Below are 20,294 nucleotides of genomic sequence, written 5' to 3'. Positions count from 1 at the left end.
AAATGAGTAGCACGCTTAATTAAGGCGTGTACTGAATGCAATTTCCAACTGTACAACTGACAATTTTGGGGTGTAAATCACCTTCAGAATTGAACAAAAGCTTAATTGCGCAAAACCACTCGATTAACTGTGAAAAAATGCACACAAATTAATTGATTAACTATGCTTAATACAGCAAAACTAGCTCGCAAATGAACTTAAACGTTACAAAATAGCGCCAGCTAGAAACAAACTCACACCTAGTAACTAAGCTAGACTAAACTCGAAACACAAAAAAAAAAAAAACAAAAATATAAAAAAAACAGTGCTGAAAGCGTTCTCGTTAATGTTGGATAATTTACAAAAGAGTTCGAAAATAGATAAAATAAAGTGATAAATTAAAAAAACTTAAACTAAATGCACAAAATTGGTGAAGTAGTCGGCAATTTTGCCTTAAGCAGTAACAACTCACAAAGCGAAAAAAAAATTGAAATTATAAAAAATTAGAAAACAAAAAAATCTCTCAAAAATAGTAATGCAGCAAGAAAATCACGCCAGCAACTCCGTCAATGCGCTGCCGAAAATGGCAATTCGGAATTGTGTCAACATGTACGCGTACTCGTCTGATATTTATTAGGCTTGCAACTGGTCAGCCGTGCGCTGTCAGTTAGTCAGGCAGTTAGGCGGCGAGCAAGCGCGTACGAGTTCAATGAGTTTTACAATTTTCATTTTATTTTCCTTTACTTTTTCATACATTTTGACACACAGAATAATAGTATATGTTGTTGTTGAAATATATAAATGTTGATAAAAGTCAGTAGACTTTTATCTCTTTGTCTGTGTGTAAACTATAACAACTGGCAGAAAATTGAGAAATCGCATGCAGCATTGATGAATCACCCACTCAATCACATTTTCGCAAATATTATCAATCGTAATGTGGGTATTTTTTTTAATTTTAAAAATTTTAATCATAATTTATTTATATTTGACGTAGGAAAATATTTCATAGGCAAATGTGTAGATTTATTGTTGTTGGTTATAGTATAGATTTTGGTAAAATAAAGTAATGCAAATCTTGATAAAATACATACATATAAAGCTGGTCTAAACATTTTTACAAAGATAATATACATAATATATAGTATATATATATATATACTTGTATATAAAAGCTATCACAAATAATTTTTATACTCTCGCAACAAAAGTTGCTAAGAGAGTTTGTAAGTCATAAAACGAAACGAGTTAGATATAGGGTTATATATACCAAAGTGATCAGGGTGAAGAGTGGAGTTCAAATCCGAATGTCTGTCTGTCCGTCCGTCCGTCTGTGCAAGCTGTAACTTGAGTAAAAAATTAAGATATCTTGATGAAACTTGGCACACTTATTTCTTGGCACCATAGGAAGGTTGCTTTCGAAAATGAGCAAAATCGGACCACTCGCCCACAAAATGGCGAAAACCGAAAACACATAAAGTGCCATAACTAAGCCATAAATAAAGCTATGGAAATAAAATTTGGTATGAAGGATCGCACTATGAAGGGACATATTTGGATGTAAATTTTTTGGGGAAGTGGGCGTGGCCCCGCCCCCTACTAAGTTTTTTATACATATCTCGCAAACCAATAGGGCTATATAAACCAAACTTTCTGAAGTCGTTTTTTAGCCACTTTCTAATACAGTCCAAAAATGAAAGAAATCGAATCATAACCACGCCCACCTCCCATACAAAAGTTAGGTTGGAAATTACTAAAAGTGGGTTAACTCACTAACAAAAAACGTCAGAAACACTAAATTTCTCATAAGAAATGGCAGATGGAAGCTGCACTCAGATTTTTTTACAAAATGGAAAATAGGCGTGGCGTCGCCCACTTATGGGTCAAAAACCATATCTCAGGAACTACTCGACCGATTTCAATGAAACTTGGTTTGTAATAGTTTCCTTACATCCCAATGATATGTTGTGAAAATAGGCCAAATCGCTTCACAACCACCCCTACTTCCTATATACCTGAACTTTGAAGACGATCTGAATCGTTTACTTTACAATATATAAAGTAAGTACTAGTGAAAATATCGGTGCAGAACTTTGCACAAATAATATGTTAATAGTGTGGCAGTCCCATTCTAAAAATCGCCGAAATCGGACCATAGGTTTTTAAGGCCCCATATATCGAACACGAGGACCTCGGTGCTTCTAACCTAGTATTATGGTTTCCAACTTTCAATGGACTTTATACAATATATATGACGAATATGTGGGTCAAATTGTGTATTATATAATATAAATAAAGTTAAATAAATAAATTGCGAGAGTATAAAATGTTCGGTTACACCCGAACTTAGCCCTTCCTTACTTGTTTTTTAATTACTATACCACATACACTAAATACTAACTATCACTATTTTCATATATGTATTTTATAAAAATAATAGAAATACCTGTGGGTAGAGTTGCCACACAATTGAAATTTAAAAACTGAAAATTTTATCATTTATTTTATAAAATAAATTAACAAATAAAAATTAGGAAAAAAAAATTTATGAAAAAAATTGGCGAAAGCGTTGCCACTTATTTAAAAAAATATAAATGGAATTATTGTGATTGGCGTTGCAACCGTTTAGCCGGTTATAGCCGAATCGGGAAATGGAATTATTACAAAATCAAAATATGTAAATATGGCTTTGTTAAATAATATATAAACCGTATAATATTTTCTTCCTTTAACTCAACAACAACTTAAGACCTTAGTGTTGCCACTTATTGTAAAAAAAAATTAAGTTGTATTATTCAAAAAAGTCTATAATTATGTATGTTTTATAGATAAATATATAAACCAAATAATATTAAAACCAAACAAAGATAAAACCACTTTAGATTTTATTTCTATATTCTTTGGGTACAGGTTGCCATATTTTTATAAGAACAACCGTATAAATCATGTTTCTTTTGTTTTCGGTTACTTTTGAAGTTTTGAATTTTAAAACTAAAACCCCCAGAAAGTATTTCTTTGAACACTAACGACAATATACCGAATTTTGTAGAAAGAATGGCTTCATTTGCCTTACTTGCTTATCTAAAAATTGAATCATAACAACTTTTTTGTAGATTTTAACTAAAAATACTCTTCACTCTACCGTAGCAACATTGACATCGGAGTGGTAGAGGGTGGGTAGTCCGTGGTGAACTGGGCACACTGACTTCGAATGAGCTCGCCAAATGCTGTACAACAATCAGCACCAGTGCATTAGCGAGGCCCTTCAGGCCCGCGGCGGACCGAAAACGGTTCTTCCAGCTGCTAGAGCTTAGGAAGGCTCATCTCGCCGCAATCAATTTACCAATTTAATAACCTTATAACAGAGTCCAAGCGTTATGTCTAATCATGAGTGTCTTGGCGATCCGTTAGAAGTATTTGGGTGTCACAAAGCACTGTCGATGCTCTCTAATTGAGATTCTACTACCCCTCGACCTAACCTAACCTTCACTCTCCTATTTACTATCGTTTTTAATTAGAATACCGTAGATTCTATTTTATTTACACACCCATGTCTTGAATTATAATCATTTGTTTTTGTTATCAACTTACCTCTATTGATTCATCTTCAGGTGTCAATGCAATGGATGATTTTCGTTTCTCTGGCTTGGAAGCACCACCCGATGATGTAGTGCCCGATGTACCAGTGCCTACGAGTAAACAATAGGAATAAAATTATTATAATATTTAATTTTTAAAAATATATATATATTAAATATTTTCTAACATTTTTTTAATTATAAATTATTTTTTTTGTAATTATATTACTTTAAATATTTTGCGATAGCGCCATACATATATTTTCAATATTTCTGAAATCACTCAATAGTCATGCAACTAAATATTCACTCAATTAAGCAGAGTCGCCTATAAATGAGCGCCTAAAAGCGCACACTACTTTTGCACAATAACACTTTTGGCACTCTCCCACTCACTACACAGCCAAACACCACAAAAAATACACACTTGCATACAGCAGAATTTGCCAGCAACGGCGCTCACTCAACACTCAAATAACTGCCGTTACTTTTCCATTGCGCTCGAGTCGCAGACACAATCAGACAAAGACTCACAAAAGTTTGTACCTATAACTTGACTACTGCCGGTAATGCCGTGATAGCTGGAATTGAAGGTTCTACTCTGCTGATACAATGTATGAGTGAAGGAAGGCTCTCGTATTGTCTCCGCAGGCTGTGGTACTCCTGGATATGTTGGTGATATTAAACTGACCGTATCGGTATCATCAACTTGGTTTAAATGCGGGTCGGGATTTGGGCGTGATTGAAAACGCCAACGGTCGAGGGTACAACGTATGGTACGATCATTGTATGAAGAAAGCCGCTCAATGGCCTGGGTCAGCCTCGTTTTGCAAACTATTGGACCAACTGAACTTTTGCGCTTGGCGAAGGGTGTGCTGGGACGCGAGTACTCGAAGCCGGCGGAACTGGTGCTGGTGCGCAACTGCTGTATTCTAACTAGCTGCTCAGATGCGCGTGTGTAATTTGATTCCGTTGACTCGACCGACAGTCGTCCTGTGTCGGCGCTATCTGTTCGGCCAACGGCTTGACTTTTCACCAGTCTTGTCTTTGTTCTAACTTTTTCGGTGAAAATTTGCTCTTCGATTTCGCGTTCACCTCTCGCCAAGCTTTTCCTGACAATATTTTCGCTCATAATTGTCATTTTGACTTTAGTTCCTTACAAAATGTTCTCGATTTCGTTTTGTAATAAATTTCTTTTTATTATTTATTTTTTCATTTTTCTCTCATTTGACGTGTGTAAAGCGAACATATGGTTGTCACACGTTACACAAAATATTTGTATGAAAAACTTAAGGGTGTTCGAATGCGTATGCAATTTGTTTGTCAAAAAAGGTAGTATATTATTTGATTATTTAATTTTTTTTTGTGTAACGGAAGTGGTAAGAAACGACATTTTTAATAACAGCTTCATTTTAAGGCGAAATCGACAACTCAATGATTTATCCAACTCTTCAGATCTTGATCCGCATGAGTTCCAATTAGTTTTCCCAGCGCGTTTATTTTTATGGGCTCCATGGACTTACAGCATTTTCCTCAGAAGCGATATTTGAGTTACTGGAATATAAATCTATTTCACTGACAAATATTCTGTTTTGACCGTCTACATTCTCTGTCATTGTCGACCTTACGCAAACCGAAAACTTCAGTAGTTGGAGACGATGCAAAAGGTTGTTTTCCAACGAATTGATCTAGATCTAATGCTGTCAAGTCAGCTATATTTTCCAAAAGGGTAAAGGACGTCGATCCCACACTGAATACATGATGAAGTAGATTCCTTTCATCATAATCTCAATGATGCTGAGGTATTAACATTGTTGATGCCGATATAAGACAAATTTGAAAATATATAGTTCTCAACTTCCGACGCTTCTTCGAATCTTCGAGACCGTTTAAATCAGAATGCTAGTTAGATATTTTTTATTGATCTCCAGTAAACTTCAAAGTGTAGTAATTTCAGAAATTCTATTTTCTTTTAGAAAGTATTTAAAGTTTGAGTTATCTTATTATTAGGTCTACAACTTTGCTTCCGCCGCCAATAGATGTCTCTAGGGTCAAGCACTGGTCGATTAAATCGTTTTATATCGATCTTGGACATTTGTGTCAACAATAACCCAAAAAATATTTGTAGAGATCTGTTTGCATCCCAAACTTATTCTCAAATGATAAATGTCACTTTTTGAGCCGAATTCTCGACATTTGGAATACGCATGCTGCCAGAAAGATGGTCAAAAGTAGTAGCTAGCGACGGCCAATATTTTCAATAACATTTTTGGAGCCGTTTTTATACAAAAAAACCTTAAATTTACAAAAAACGGCGGAAGGAACTTTGTGTAAATAGTGGTGCCTCAGTGTACTAGCAACTAAATTATACTAAAATTGCCTACAAACTAATAGACCTTAATTCGTTAAGCTCCCAATGGTTGCAGCAGTGCACTTAACTTAGTTTTAAATAACTTTTTCAATCATTTTTCGGACGGTAAATTTTTTGACAAAATCTGTCAATTTTCGAACAAAGTTCCCAATAGTTTCGAATATTTAAAATTAAAGGAGATTATCGCTAATTATATAAACAACTCACAATAATAATGGCTTGATTAAGTAGACAGTCACCTAATATTATTTGAAGGTACTTTTTATTCGACATACAAAGAGTGCGTAGATAACGGCATGTGCTTATCAGCACCCCAGTCATTGTAATCTAAACACGAAAAAAATCAATAACTTATTTAGATAAAAACTAAATATTGTACCGAAAATCAGATAGGGTCCCACACATAAACACACGAATGTATATGGTACACATAATCATAGATATTTTACTACGATAAGGCAACAGAAAAAAGTACGCCCGTAAATTGAACACAAAAAAATAGATTTGATTTTAAAGGAATGCTGAAAGGAAGTGCCACAATCACAAAGAGATCGGAAGCAGCAGAAAGCACGAAGCGCCGCGTGTCAGTTGCAATCGAGTGCTCTCCAGCTAATTGAAAGCGAAAGAATGAAATGAGTAAATTGTGTGGAAGAATCAGCAGTACTCACTGTTACGTCGGCAGCAGAGCTTATTGTGCCGTTTCAAGTACATTTCGCAACGTCTCTACAGTGCGCGCACAATGAAGTTGATCTACTTTGCGCTCTCTCAAGTATGGATGGCAATAATGGCGCGCGTTGTTTATAACCAAGATTCGAGATGTTTGTTAATTTTTTTATGAAATAAATATTACCTCTGGCTGATGCATGTTTAAAGCGATTTTTAATTTTACTTTTTCTTCAGAGGTTAAACATTATAATTTTCTTATTTTATTTGCAGTAATTTGATTTTGTATATTTTTTATGTAAAATGATTAATTTTTCACAATTTGAATTCGAACATTTTTTTTTTTAATTTTGTTGTTGGTGATTTATTTTATGTTAAAAAATTATGAATTAATAATAAAATGTTAATTTTATTTTTTAATACATATATATATTTTTTGTCGATTATTTATTGCTCTTCGTCTATTAAGTTTTTTATTGTTTTCTATTTTTTTTATTTTTTAGTTTTTTATATCAATATTCTGGTAAATTTTGGGTTGCTATTTGATATTATCTTGATCCATATAATTGTTTGCATCATACTTTCATGATTCGCTAATTTTTTATCGCTAATTTTTTATGCTATCAATTTATAATTGTGATTAAAAAAATATTGAGCTTTAGTCTGCTCTATGTATTTGTATATATTTGGATCAAAAACTTTCACTGCGGATTATCAGCATACGTTGCTTTTACATTTTTCCCATTACAAACTGAGTTTTTATTTAGCAAAAAATGTTCGGTAAAATTTAGTATAAAATTCTACAAATTCACTAATTTTTTTTCATCTTAATTATGATTTTGGCCGAGAACGCCCAGTATTGGAAAAATATTTTCAAGCTTCTTAAATCTTTTTTCCTGTATATGTTTATTAAATGAAATTTAAAGTAAAATATTAGTCACTCCGCGAAACTCTACACATTTTCTAGTCCAATATTCAGATGAAGACTTCTACTCGTTTGAACCTTTATTTAATACATCTTATTATGAAGAAAGCCATCCGTTCGATACTTCGTAGTTAAACTCGGAAGTGTGAATCTAACCTATTTGATTAGAAAAAATCAAACTAGAAGAGAAATCAAAGAAAAGAGGGTACGGAAAAGCTGCGCTGATATTGGTTTAAAAAGGTTAAAAATGGCAGTGGCATCACCCACTTTATGGTCGAAATGAAAACACCATGAAAACCTCGGTGCCAATGGATACTTTTTTCTGTGAGAAAATAGCGATAAATCTCCTTGATATTTTAAAGAAATTCTGACAGAATATTTTCCATCCAATAATGTGTCTCTATACCAAGAATGGATGAAATCGGGTCATAACTTCCAGCAGCTCCCATACCTAATATAAGGGCTTTCAGACCTCTGTTAAACTTTATGTCATATAAATCGGTTGATATTTTAGATATCTTAGCGAAAATAAGTGAGCGTATAGAAATAATGTAACTTGGTGGTAAAAATGTATGAAATCGGCTCAGGAATTACTCCAAACCCCACATATTATATATTGGGATTATTACATTATTCTAATGGACTTTATGCCGAATATAAGTTCAAAATTGTTTGTTATCTTTATAAAATTGCATTAGTAAATTGCGAGAGTATAAAATGTTAGGCTACATCCGAACTTAGCCCTTCCTTTCTTATTTTACATTATTTTAATTGAATTAAATTAAATTTTTTACATTTTATATGGATTTTTATTTAACATATTTTTATTATTTTATTTTGTTGCTTCTCATTTTTCCTCACAATTATATTGTTTACCACACGAAATTTGAGCTAATACATTCGCTTATGCTTTATCACTCAGACGCCATATGTTAATTAAATAACAGTTACAAACGAAACTAAAACAACGAACTAGAGCGCTGACACCTTGCTTAACAGAACATTAAAGCTTTATTTATTTATTTATTTTTATTTTTTTGTTTTGCAAACTCTTTGTTTTAATTATATTATCCATCAATTATAAATATTCACAAATAAAATCTTTGCGCTTAAATGTCAAACAAATGAACTCTATGCCGCGCCGCGCACTGTCTTGGCCACCTTTTTGTAAACTGAATATGAAAAAAACATTTTGCTGCCATTTACCCATACTGTCTGTCTGTTCGCTCTTATAGTTTTCGAGATAAAATTTAGCGCGCGTATTCCGCAGCTGCTGATGGAGTGAAGTGTAAATGGTTATGAAAGGGTGTCAGCTGAATAGAGTCGCACGGATTCTCGAAAAAAAACGCAACGCCACGCAATATAAATAATAGCAAATATTGAACAGTATCGATATAAAGCGGCAGCAATAAATAAAAGGACGCAATATGTAGATGGACAGATTGTACTCGTAGTTAGTAAGAGTAATAACAATGACAAATTCTGGAAAAAATATGTGGGATATCAATGTATATTAGGGTAGTATTTACTAGAGAATTTTGTATTTTTTATTGGACAAATCTAGAGAGTTTTAAATAAAGCATGCTTTATTAGGTCTGGTTGAAAATTAAGCTTAGGAAAGTAGAGAAAAAGAAAGAAAAAAATAAACAGATTTGAAACAACATTCTCCTTCCATATTTTTCTCCTTATTCACTGACTCGCTTCCTACTCTACTCCGCCCCCAGCATCAGCCCCAATATATCACAAAATTTAAGTGCGTCGAGTATTTGCAATTTCACTTTCCTACAGGCCCACAACACACACACCCATACTCACGCCGGTGCATTACTTACTAAGCATTATTTGTCTATATTTTATATGAAAGCGTGTGTTTTTGCCAATGTGAGAACCAATTAACATCTGATAAGATAACATCCGTGTCTGTTCGCCGTTTTTCGATGTTAGTATATTCTCGTGTAATTTCTATCTCCATGTTTGCTGTTTTAGTTTACTATCTTTTTCGTAGATATTTTTTCTCGCTTTATAACACATTATGGCACATTTTTTTCATGTTCGCTCTTATCCGCCGAAGGTTATCATGGACTTTTTTGTGCTTTTATTGTTGTTGTTGTTGTTGTTGTTGCTGTTATTCTAGTGTTTACTATGCAATTATAGTTTTTTGGTGAACAGCGATAAATATTAAATAATGCCGGTGGAAATGTTGTTGAAAGGAGTGGTTAGTAATGCACGAACACCATAGTTCGAGGAAAAAAAGGCCTGATTATTTCGATTGTTTCAAAAAAAAAAAACAAAAATTAGAAATGTTTAACACTTGATGCGATCAACAAATTTAATGCATAAAATCCACACATTTAAATAAAAAACAAAAAATTAAACAAAAAATTTTAGAAAAATATTTGTTATATTATATTAGGGTGGTCCTTAATTTAATGAAAATGAAAACCTTATAAAAATATAAATTTTACCCGTATTAGGGTGTTCCTGAAATTATTGTATATGTAGTTTTCATCATTCTATATATTTATTTCTTACATATTAGGGTGAGCCTTAAATTTTGAAAAACAAATTTTATATTTTTTTTATTTAATATTGCATTTTTGTTCATGAAATGTAAATTTAAAAACAGTAGCGCAATCCTTAAATAATTTAAAATAAAATTAAAAAAAAAAAATATTTTTCATATTTAAAAATCTTTCTATGAAAATTTGTAAAAATCATTATCTTTAAGCTCATTCATATATATTTTCTATAGTCTCTCTGTTAACGTATAAAAATTAAATAATAATTATAATTATGTATTTCTAACAACACCATTATTTTTCAACATTTCAATACATTACTTCAAAGTTGTCTTAACACCTTTCGATATTATTCACTGAATTTGTCACTGTGATTATTGCACTGACTGCACTTGTTACAACCAACCAGAGCCCGCAAAGCAAACTCAAGCATATCAAAGCAAAGCCGCCAGGGGCAATACTTGAAGTAGCAGAATCATTTGCAATGACAGCTTCAAAGTAGCAGTATACATACCTATGTATATCAAAGCAACAGACCAGACAACACAAGTCACCAGCCTCAAGCTAACCAAAAGATAACGTTAAAAGCCGTTTAAAGGCATACTAGTGCATATAAGCACAGCCAGTTGGCATCCACAACGGTTACATTTCTCGCTGCCTGCTGCGCATGCACAAATCGCACACAACTGACAGCTGTCAATTGTGGCCAACAGCCGCAATCGTTAGTGATTTTTCCAAATATTTGCGGTACAAAATGGAAAATATTTCTTTATTCCAGTGAATCAAATTTGATTGGTTGCATAGAGATGTTGCAACTATCGCCGCAACGCGCAGAGTGTACACAAATCAGTTAATTCGATTTAATCGCGTGTTACGTATACGCCCCGCTGCACAGCGCACTCATATTTAGTTTATGTATTATGCTGTGTGGGTAGCATGAGCGGCAATGTTGCATGTCGTCTACTTGCCACACCAATCCACAGCAGCAGGCCTGCACTCTCTTCCCCCGTGTGCTACAATATTTTATAGTCACTTGTGATTTCAACGAATTCGTGATTTTCAATTGGAAATCAATTTTATTGCCACTTGTGCGAGAGTTGGTTGCCATAATGCAATTGCTGGCGCTACTACGCTTAAGAGTGATTGCCCGGTGAGCCAAAAAGTTGGATCAGCTTGTGTTGAAGGTACGTGGAAGGAGTTTTTGAGGCTAGTTTCGAAGTTAAACATTTTCTCGAAGTTAAATGTTTTTTCGAAGTTAAATTTTTTTCGAGATTAAATTGTTTCGAAGATAATTAAATAAATAAATTTTTTCGAACTCAAATCTTTTTCGAAGTTAAGTTTTATTCGAAATTATTTTCTTTCGAATTAAACCTTTTTTAAACTAATTTTTTCGAGATTAAATTTTTTCGAACTCAAATCTTTTTCGAAATTAAGTTTTTTTCGAAATTATTTTCTTTCAAATTAAACCTTTTTTAAAACTATTTTTACGAGATTAAATTTTTTCGAAGTTAATTTTAGAATTGTATATATTTTGGAATATTTATTAAAAAAGTCAGTCAAAACATTTTGGTTGCTTGGGTATTATAATATAGATGTATGTATGTCTGTGCATGTCTGCATTTAATATTCACTGCAGTGCAAATGTTTTTAATGGTACAATTTAACGCAACTTAACAGGCAAAGCCACGCCGCGCTGGTGTTGATGTTGGCGTCGACAGCGACAGTGACAGCGACAGCGATGCAGTGACAATGCAAATTTGTTTAATGATGCTTATTGAATCGTTGCAAAAGTGCGGTTTATCTGCCGCTCCTACCTCTGACACCCACACACACACACATACACCAACACACAGCCGAGACGAACGTACCGAACCGAAGGTATGCACGTGCTGCACGCTACATTTATCACTAATGTTGTTAGTGTTAATGTTGTTGTTGTACAACGGTACATGCTTTTCAACAGCTCTGGCTTGCTGTCTGCTGATTGCCACACACACCATCATTGCTGTTGTTGTTGTTGCAGCTCGCTTACTCACTTCTTACGTGCACTCGTTACATATTTGTTGTTGTTGCTGTTTGCTTATTGCATTTGCTAATATGCCGCATAATTTTGTTTGCGCTGCACAGCCAAATATGGCTCAATTAAATTTGCATATCTTTCTTGGCAATCGCAACGTAATCTTGCTGTGCCGAGTGCGGCACTCGCATGTGTTTGTTTGTTTGTGTGTTCTTTGGCGCAAATTTTACAGAATTCATAGAAAAGTTTTTGCGCAATTATGCAAATTTATTTTATTCAATTATCTCTTGGCATAACCCATGCATATTATATATGCATGCAAAAACAACAACAAAACTCACACTCCTTAAAACTATCTTGTGTCTTAATCGATGGTTTCGAAAGCGCCTGGAATGAGCAGTGATTTATGTTTGCTGTAACGGTAAGCGATGGCTGCTGAGATAAATCTTAAATTCAATACTGTCGATATACAGTCATACGAAGCGCGCTATTAAAAATATGGAAAATGTAAATTTTATGCGAATGCAGTTGGAGTTCTAGTTGGTAGAAGGTCATAATATAGTATAGCAATTCGTTATCTGGTATCTACAACTGGCATAAATGTTGGAGAGAACGTTCACACATTGGTAATAAAATGTTCATTTTTACTTAGTCAAGGCATCTTAATAAAGGTATGTGTAGAAAAATAATATCGTCCGACAAAAATAGAGCAGAAGCCCACGGCGAGAGTATCTACATGTTCATCTTTATCTTCTAATAAATAACTGAAATCTGTTAATATCATTATATACATCTCATTGTTCCATCTTTTACGATATCTTGGCCTTTAAGGATCTCTTATATATATATTTGGCGTACATACCGCTTTAAGCGATTATAGCCGAATCCACCAGAACGCGCTACTCATTTCTCCTTCTTCTTTTTGGCGCCAACTGGAAGCACCAAGTGACGCCAGGTCACTTTGCACTCCATCGGAGTGGAGGTCGTCCTCTCCCGCGGCTTCCTACAGCGGGTACTGCATCGAACACTTTCAGAGCTGGAGCGTTTTCATCCATTCGTACGACATGACGTAGCCGCTGTTTTTTTATTCGCTGAACTATGTCAATGTCGTCGTATACATCGTACAGCTCATCGTTTCATCGCCTGCGGTATTCGCCGTTGCCAATGTTAAGATGACCTTACATCTTGCGCAGAACCTTTCCCACGAAAACCCAAAGCGTCATCGCATCGGATGTTGTCATCGTCCAAGTTTCAGCGCCATATATCAGGACGGGAACAATAAGCGACTAGTAGAGTTTGATTTTGGTTCGTCGAGAGAGGACTTTACTTTTCAATTGCCTGTTGGCAAAGCCCTTCTTACCCTCGAAAAAAGGAGTTTGAAATTTTAAAAATAAAATTTATAAAGAACTTTTCTAAAGTGAGATTTGCCACAGTGATTTTATATTAGATTTTAAGATTGACATTTGGTATTAAAATGACGCAACGAGAGATATTATGTCTAATCTAACAAGAAATGGTACATTACCATTGAAAATCAACCTTATTCAGAGCATGAATCCCTGGAATGTATTATCGTTTATATTAAATCAGAGACACTTAACTATCTGCATTAATATTTTTTTTTTCGAAAATAATCAACTTCCTCTCAAGTGTTCTCTTATCACTCCACTGTGCTTTCGAAATTCAATATCAGTGGTATGATTTATCTTAAACTTTCTAGTAAAAAATACCAACAACAAAGTCTTAAAAGCTGGTGTACAAAATTTTCCTGGAAATTTTAACATTGCGCCTCAACAAATACGAGCACACTGTGTTTGTGGACAAATCAAAAAAAAATTTAGTACAATATTTGATATCAACAAATCTCCAAGGTAAGCAATCTCATTTATTTTATTAATAAATACTTTTTTTGTTCTATTCTGTTTATTAAGCAACGAGTAGATACGAGCAAATAAGTAAAACGCTACGTACGCCTGCGACCCTGTCGGAAATGTGGCATGTATTTAAAGGCCTATAAAGAAGTGGAGCTGAAACAACTACGAGCAGTGGTTTAATTAGTGTTAAAGAATATACAAATTTCTAAGAGAGGAATTTGGTTTTAATCTATATATTTTATATATATTTGAAAAGTTTTTAGTACGTATTACTGATTCATCCAAGATATCATATTTGAAATTTGACATTGATTTAGTCGAGATACATAACAAATTAAAGATTGATTTTACTGAATACGCCTAACAATAATTACTAGACTTTCTTGCTCTTAGAGGATTTTAGTTTAACCAAATGTTAAGAGAGCATTTTGATGTCAAAAAGGCAAGGTTGACTGTATGTTTTACTTTTTCGAACATGAAGACTGGCAAGTCGATCAAACAACTGCTATAATAAGTTATACTCTCTTAATTGTATCATCTGCTGTTCACGAAGAAGTTTTAACATATAGGTCGAGATAATAGAATAATAAGTATGTTTACATATGAAAATAATCTCGTTCTAAGCTCGTTCAATAATCTAATAATAATATCAATAATCTCCGTTTACATATAGCCAAATGAGATTATCAGTTGTAAAATGTGTTGCATTTGTTGTTGTATTACACATATTTCTCTCGCTTTCGGCCATTTTTGTTTACATTTTCATTTGACATTTCTCCTCTTCTTCGCAAAATTATCGATAAATCTAGGAATAACACTGAAAATGTAGATAATTTTATAATCTCGGATTATCCAGAGAGGAATTTTGTCTGGGAAATCTCGTTTCTTAATTACAGATTATCGAGTTAAGCTCGTAAATGGAGACAATCTCGTTATACGTAAACATAGTAAAAGATACATTAGAATGTGTTGGATAAATTTAGGGTAAAGAAATGTAGAAATGTTACACGATTTTAGTTGAGCGCCTTTGGATATCATAGAGCTAACGAAGGACTCCAAAGAAAGAATAATAAAGAGGCCTCGTATATGTACGTACTGCCCCATATAAAGTTTCCAAAAATTTCCGACAGGGTCTCGCCTGCCCAATTACATACGTAGGCACGTAGCCATAGGTCACTAATTGTACAATATTCATGTACGGTTATGTGTGTATGTGATATATATAGCACAGCATGCGTTTATGTGCGTTTAATTGACGTCATCTCATTTCAAATTGTGTTCATACAAATAAACAAAAATAAATATATCTACAGACACACACACACACACACATGTATAGGAGCATGCATGTGTGTGCGTATGTGATAAATTTGTGATATTTAAGTAACTACGAGTATAGGTAAATGTATATTATTTATACAATTTATTTATGTTTATTAACATGCGAGCGCTCCCAACTGTAAGTAAGTATGTGTGTGTGTGTGTGCGTATGCAAAATGCTCGAATTTGCTGGCGCGTTAAAAGCGCAGACGTCTGTCTGTGTAGGCCGTTTTGTTCAGAGATTGCGGCGCCAATAATAATAATAACAATAACAATAATAATCAAACTATCTGTAGCGCTTAATAAATGTGTAAGTGAATGCGTTATTAATGGCGTCTGTATGTAACTATGACTATGGTGGGATGAAATAATTATAGGTTAAATTCCTTAGCAGCCAAAACTGAGGGCGTTTGTAAGTAAGTAAGTGTGTACGAGTATTTCGGCATGCAAAGTGAGCTTGTGGTAAAGGCTGTTGTATATATTTAAAAAGCCTCAATGGCAAATTGCTATGCTACAAAATGCAAGATATTTTACAACGCATAGCATATCCATCATATCATTAAAAACATACCATGTGTGTACATATACTCATATATATATTTATGTATAATGATAGTCAATTTTTGCTTACTAATTTCTTTGCGGTTTATTTTTAGTTCATTGTGGGTTATAGCTCAGATCTAAGTACCCTTTGCTGACTATTTTTAGTTTCACTTAAGTCTAAAATAGAAATTAACAAATGTGTAGCGTAAGCAAATAATAAAAGCCTTGACAACAATTATGAATTATGACTTTGATCTAAGTGAGGCATTAAAAGGATGACAGAAATGTATGTGTAGCAAAGAGTATACATTTGAATAATTAGCAAAATAAAAGTTTTTAAGTAAGTAGGATATATATATATATATATCACCAGTTATATTATTTTTGCTCAATTTGAGAATATTTGTGTTTAATTTTTCTAGAAAAGAAACATAATTCTTAAGCAAGAACTTCAGAAATGATTACTAGAAACAATTCTTCAACTAAAACCATCGTGAATACTGCAGGAAATGTCAAAGACAGAGAACTAGTGAAACAATGGTACATCTCTCAAGCATTTGGATGCCCTACAGTATCAGAAAACGGAAGAAGTATTAGTTAGCGAGGCCTTATAACCTCACAATCATTACATAATCGTCCTAAAGGATGACAACTCCTTATGAACTACGTGACGGCACACCATCTGGTGTCGATAATGACAAAAACTGGTCTATGTGTGGCTTATTATCCTACCGGACTTATCTAACATAAAATACACTATGTTTACTACAACGTGATGTGTGTTCAAAAATAACAGGAATTTTCGTTTTTTTGAAAAAAAAAAATATTTTTTCATTTGTCTACATTAATGTTGTCGCCTTCAAAATAGTACTCATTCGATATAATGAACTTATACCAGTGCTTCTTCCAATTGTCGAAACACTTTTCAAACTCGATTTTTTGGATAGACTTTGGTTCTTTCAGCGATTTCATAATAAAAAAAATTATAACTTATATAATTTTGACAATTGGACTCTCTAAATTCGCGATATATTAAATTTTGAAATTCCCGTTATTTTTATACTCTCGCAACAAAAGTGGCTAAGAGAGTATTATAGTTTTGTCCACATAACAGTTGTTTGTAAGTCCTAAAACTGAACGAGTTAGATATAAGGTTATATATACCAAAGTGATCAGGGTGACGAGTTCAAATCCGGATGTCTGTCTGTCTGTCCGTTCGTCTGTCCATCCGTGCAAGCTGTAACTTGAGTAAAAATTGAGATATCTTAATGAAGCTTGGAACACGTGTTCCTTGGCACCATAAGAAGGTTAAGTTCGATGGGCGGAATCGGACCACTGCCACGCCCACAAAATGGCGATAACCAAAAACACATAAAGAGCTATAACTAAGCCATAAATAGTTATGAAAATAAAATTTGGAACATACGATCGCATTAGGGAGGGGCACATTTGAATGCAATTTTTTTGGAAAAGTGGGCGTGACCCCGCCCCCAAATAGGTTTTTTTGTATATATCTTGCAAACCAATAAAGATATATAAACCAAACTTTCTGCAGTCGTTTCCTTTAGCCGTTTCCTTATACAGTCCAAAAATGAAAGAAATCGGATAATAACCACGCCCACCACCCATACAAAGGTTAGGTTGAAAATGACTAAAAGTGCGCTAACTCACTAACGAGAAACGTTAGAAACACCAAATTTTACATAAGAAATGGCAGAAGGAAGTTGCACTGAGATTTTTTTACAAAATGGAAAATGGGCGTGGCGTCGCCCACTTATGGGTCAAAAACCATATCTCAAGAACTACTCGACAGATTTCAATGAAATTCGGTATATAAGATTTTCTTGACACCCTCAAGACACTGGTGGAATATGGGCGAATCGGTTCACAACTACGCCTACTTCCCATATAACTCAATTTTGAATTCCATCTGATTCATTCACTTTTTAATGTATACATAAGGTTAGCGAAATAAAACTTTGCACAAATACTGTATTTGAGCTGTGACATCACTTGTGAAAAAATTGTCAAAATCGAACCATGACTTTTCAAGGCCCCTGATATCAAACATGAAGAACTCAGTGCCTAAGGGTAATTTTTCACCGAAAATATAGGTAAATCTCTAAATAAATTGCGAGAGTATAAAATGTTCGGTTGCACCCGAACTTAGCCTTTCCTTACTTGTTTGAACACACTTTGTTTACATTTACAAGCCAATACTAAATGAGTGTGATATGTCTGAACGAAAGTGAGTGAATATGAGACATCAATGAATGAATTGGTTGATTTTTATACCATTTATTTTGACAAATTTGGTTATTGTGCCGAATATCGTTTTTCTGAAAATGGGGTACAGCACAGCTGCGGTGATATTATCAAAAGGAGTCATCTGCAGTCATTTTATGATCTATCTTTTGCTTTAGACAATAACATTATTTAAGTGTTCTGCCATTTTTTATAAAAATGGTTCACACTCAGCTCTAGTCACAACACCCGCACTGGACGTACATATGTAGTCTTGAGGCAAGAAATTTTCTCCTTTGTAATATTTAATATTTTTTTCAAGAGTTTATTAGAATTTAAGCTGTAGATTACACTGCAGATCACTTCATTTCATAGAAAATTATAAAATGTAGTCTATATAAAGAGTATCAAGGAAGATGTAACTCATCACATATACAAGAAGAAGATCCCAAGTTATAGATGAATTAGGATTTACACGTTTTTTGCACCAACTATCAACCTCAAATTATCAAATTTTTTCCAATATTTCAATTAATTATTTCTTCATGCAAAGTAGATTAAACTAAAACAACAACTCTAATTACAGTTAGATAAAAATTAGAGAATATGAATTTTAAATTAATTATAGTTCCATCCTCATTCATTATAAAATTCGTGTGACATGGCGGGCTACCAAAATAAGAACAAAACACAAAAATTGCGAAAAGAACAACAAAACCCTAACGAAATAAACAAACTGGAATGCCGAACACATTTTCCACTGGACATCAACCAGTTTGGACCGCACTTTGCTGGTTTTGTAGGTTAACCGCCGTCGACAGTTATTAGTTGACAGGTGTAATAATATTAAAAGTCCAAAGCTAATTTGTTGCTGACGTTGTTGATTTTATTATGCAAGCAACCACAGACACGCACACACATACTTGTTTATATGTACATATGTAAATATATAGAAACAACAACCATATTGTAATACATATCAGTTTTTCATTACTCTCCTTGTTGTTGTTGCCATTTGTTTTTACTATTTACTTGCACAAAAATTCACTAATTAACTTTTGCGAATAATTCACCATACGCTAATTACAGTTGCATTTTTGTGTGAACCACATACGAGCGCACTGGATATGCCACTGTGTTCGTTCGTACTTGTAGGTGTGCGTGCTTCTGTTGTGTATGTATGAATTTTGGAGTTTTCACTTTGGAATTTGCTGCTAAATAATTTCCGTGTGTTAATGTTAATTAAACGCTTCTGGAATAATTGAAATTCAAAATAATGTGCTCTAGATTTTGTGTTGTTGCTTCTGAACTCTCTACATGAATTTACTTGATTAAAATTATAAATTTAAGCGTGCGGCTGTTAGTTTTACTATAAAAAAATGGTTGGGATCCTATGAAGTAAAAAGAACTATTTCAACATTATAGATATGTAGCTACATAATCTCAGTGATCTGTTGGTGATCTGCTGATCTCTGAATACCAGAGATCTTCATATGTTTCGTTCTAGTCGCTGAATACCAGATGGAAGTCCATATGGAGACCATATTTCGTTCTGCTCTAAGTTGTTTCAAACGAAGTACCATGGTCTGCCCTCCGGAGTCTGAAAACATATTTAAGAAATATTCGTACTCAAGAAAACCTAGTCTGTATCTTAAGGTTCATCGTCAAATAAGAGTTAAGGTCGAAGACGAATTAGATGTCCTCTCCAAAACTAGTAGATACAACTTTCCCAAAGGTGTAAATAAGCTCTCATAACTTAAAATTTTCTTGTTTTAGTTTATTCAATTATTTTAAAATCCTCACTGTTTATGAGATTACTACTCATTGCTCCCTCAGAACTCTAAAGTGTTAAAGTATAAAAAATAATTATCGCAAATCTCCTAATTAGGTGATAATGTGTATGCCTAAGTAGCTTAATCAATTATATAACTGACTTAAAATCTTAAGCCTCAAACAATAAAATTATTATACTAAGTTGAACATTAGTGTAGAACATTTTTAATAGTCAAAAATATTATAAGTCAAAAATTATTATTTTTTCTTGACAAGTTCCTATCTTTCTTTTGGGTTTTGCCATAAATTGCAAAACACTTTACAAGCTATTAGATAACAGAATTATCAAGATCATTGAGAGCTTAAGATGTTTAGAGAAAAACTAGTTTATTATTTTAATTTTTAGCTCTGAAAATTAGGTTCATAAGGTCATTTTTTTCTAGAGAAATTACCATAAAACCGTTCAATGGACGAAGCAAACATCTTTT

At 33.6% G+C, this 20,294-nt stretch overlaps 1 protein-coding gene across 5 annotated transcripts in view; it reads right to left on the bottom strand.

Moving 5' to 3' along the window:
* The window catches only part of Pde8b_0 (high affinity cAMP-specific and IBMX-insensitive 3',5'-cyclic phosphodiesterase 8), a 156,846-nt gene that overhangs the window by 34,993 nt on the left and 101,559 nt on the right, over window positions 1–20,294 (bottom strand). For 4 of the 5 annotated variants that reach the window (XM_054235057.1, XM_011183242.3, XM_054235058.1 and 1 more), the window contains one exon: window positions 3,571–3,668. In XM_054235057.1, the coding sequence (XP_054091032.1) occupies window positions 3,571–3,668 (98 nt within the window). Of the gene's footprint in view, window positions 1–3,570; window positions 3,669–4,103; window positions 4,810–20,294 lie in introns of those variants that run through there. The other variant, XM_054235056.1, reaches the window with a different exon arrangement.

The sequence above is a fragment of the Zeugodacus cucurbitae genome, chromosome 6 (genome assembly GCF_028554725.1).
Source record: "Zeugodacus cucurbitae isolate PBARC_wt_2022May chromosome 6, idZeuCucr1.2, whole genome shotgun sequence".
Classification (NCBI taxonomy): domain Eukaryota; kingdom Metazoa; phylum Arthropoda; class Insecta; order Diptera; family Tephritidae; genus Zeugodacus; species Zeugodacus cucurbitae.
This window is presented reverse-complemented; position numbering and strand designations above follow the sequence as displayed.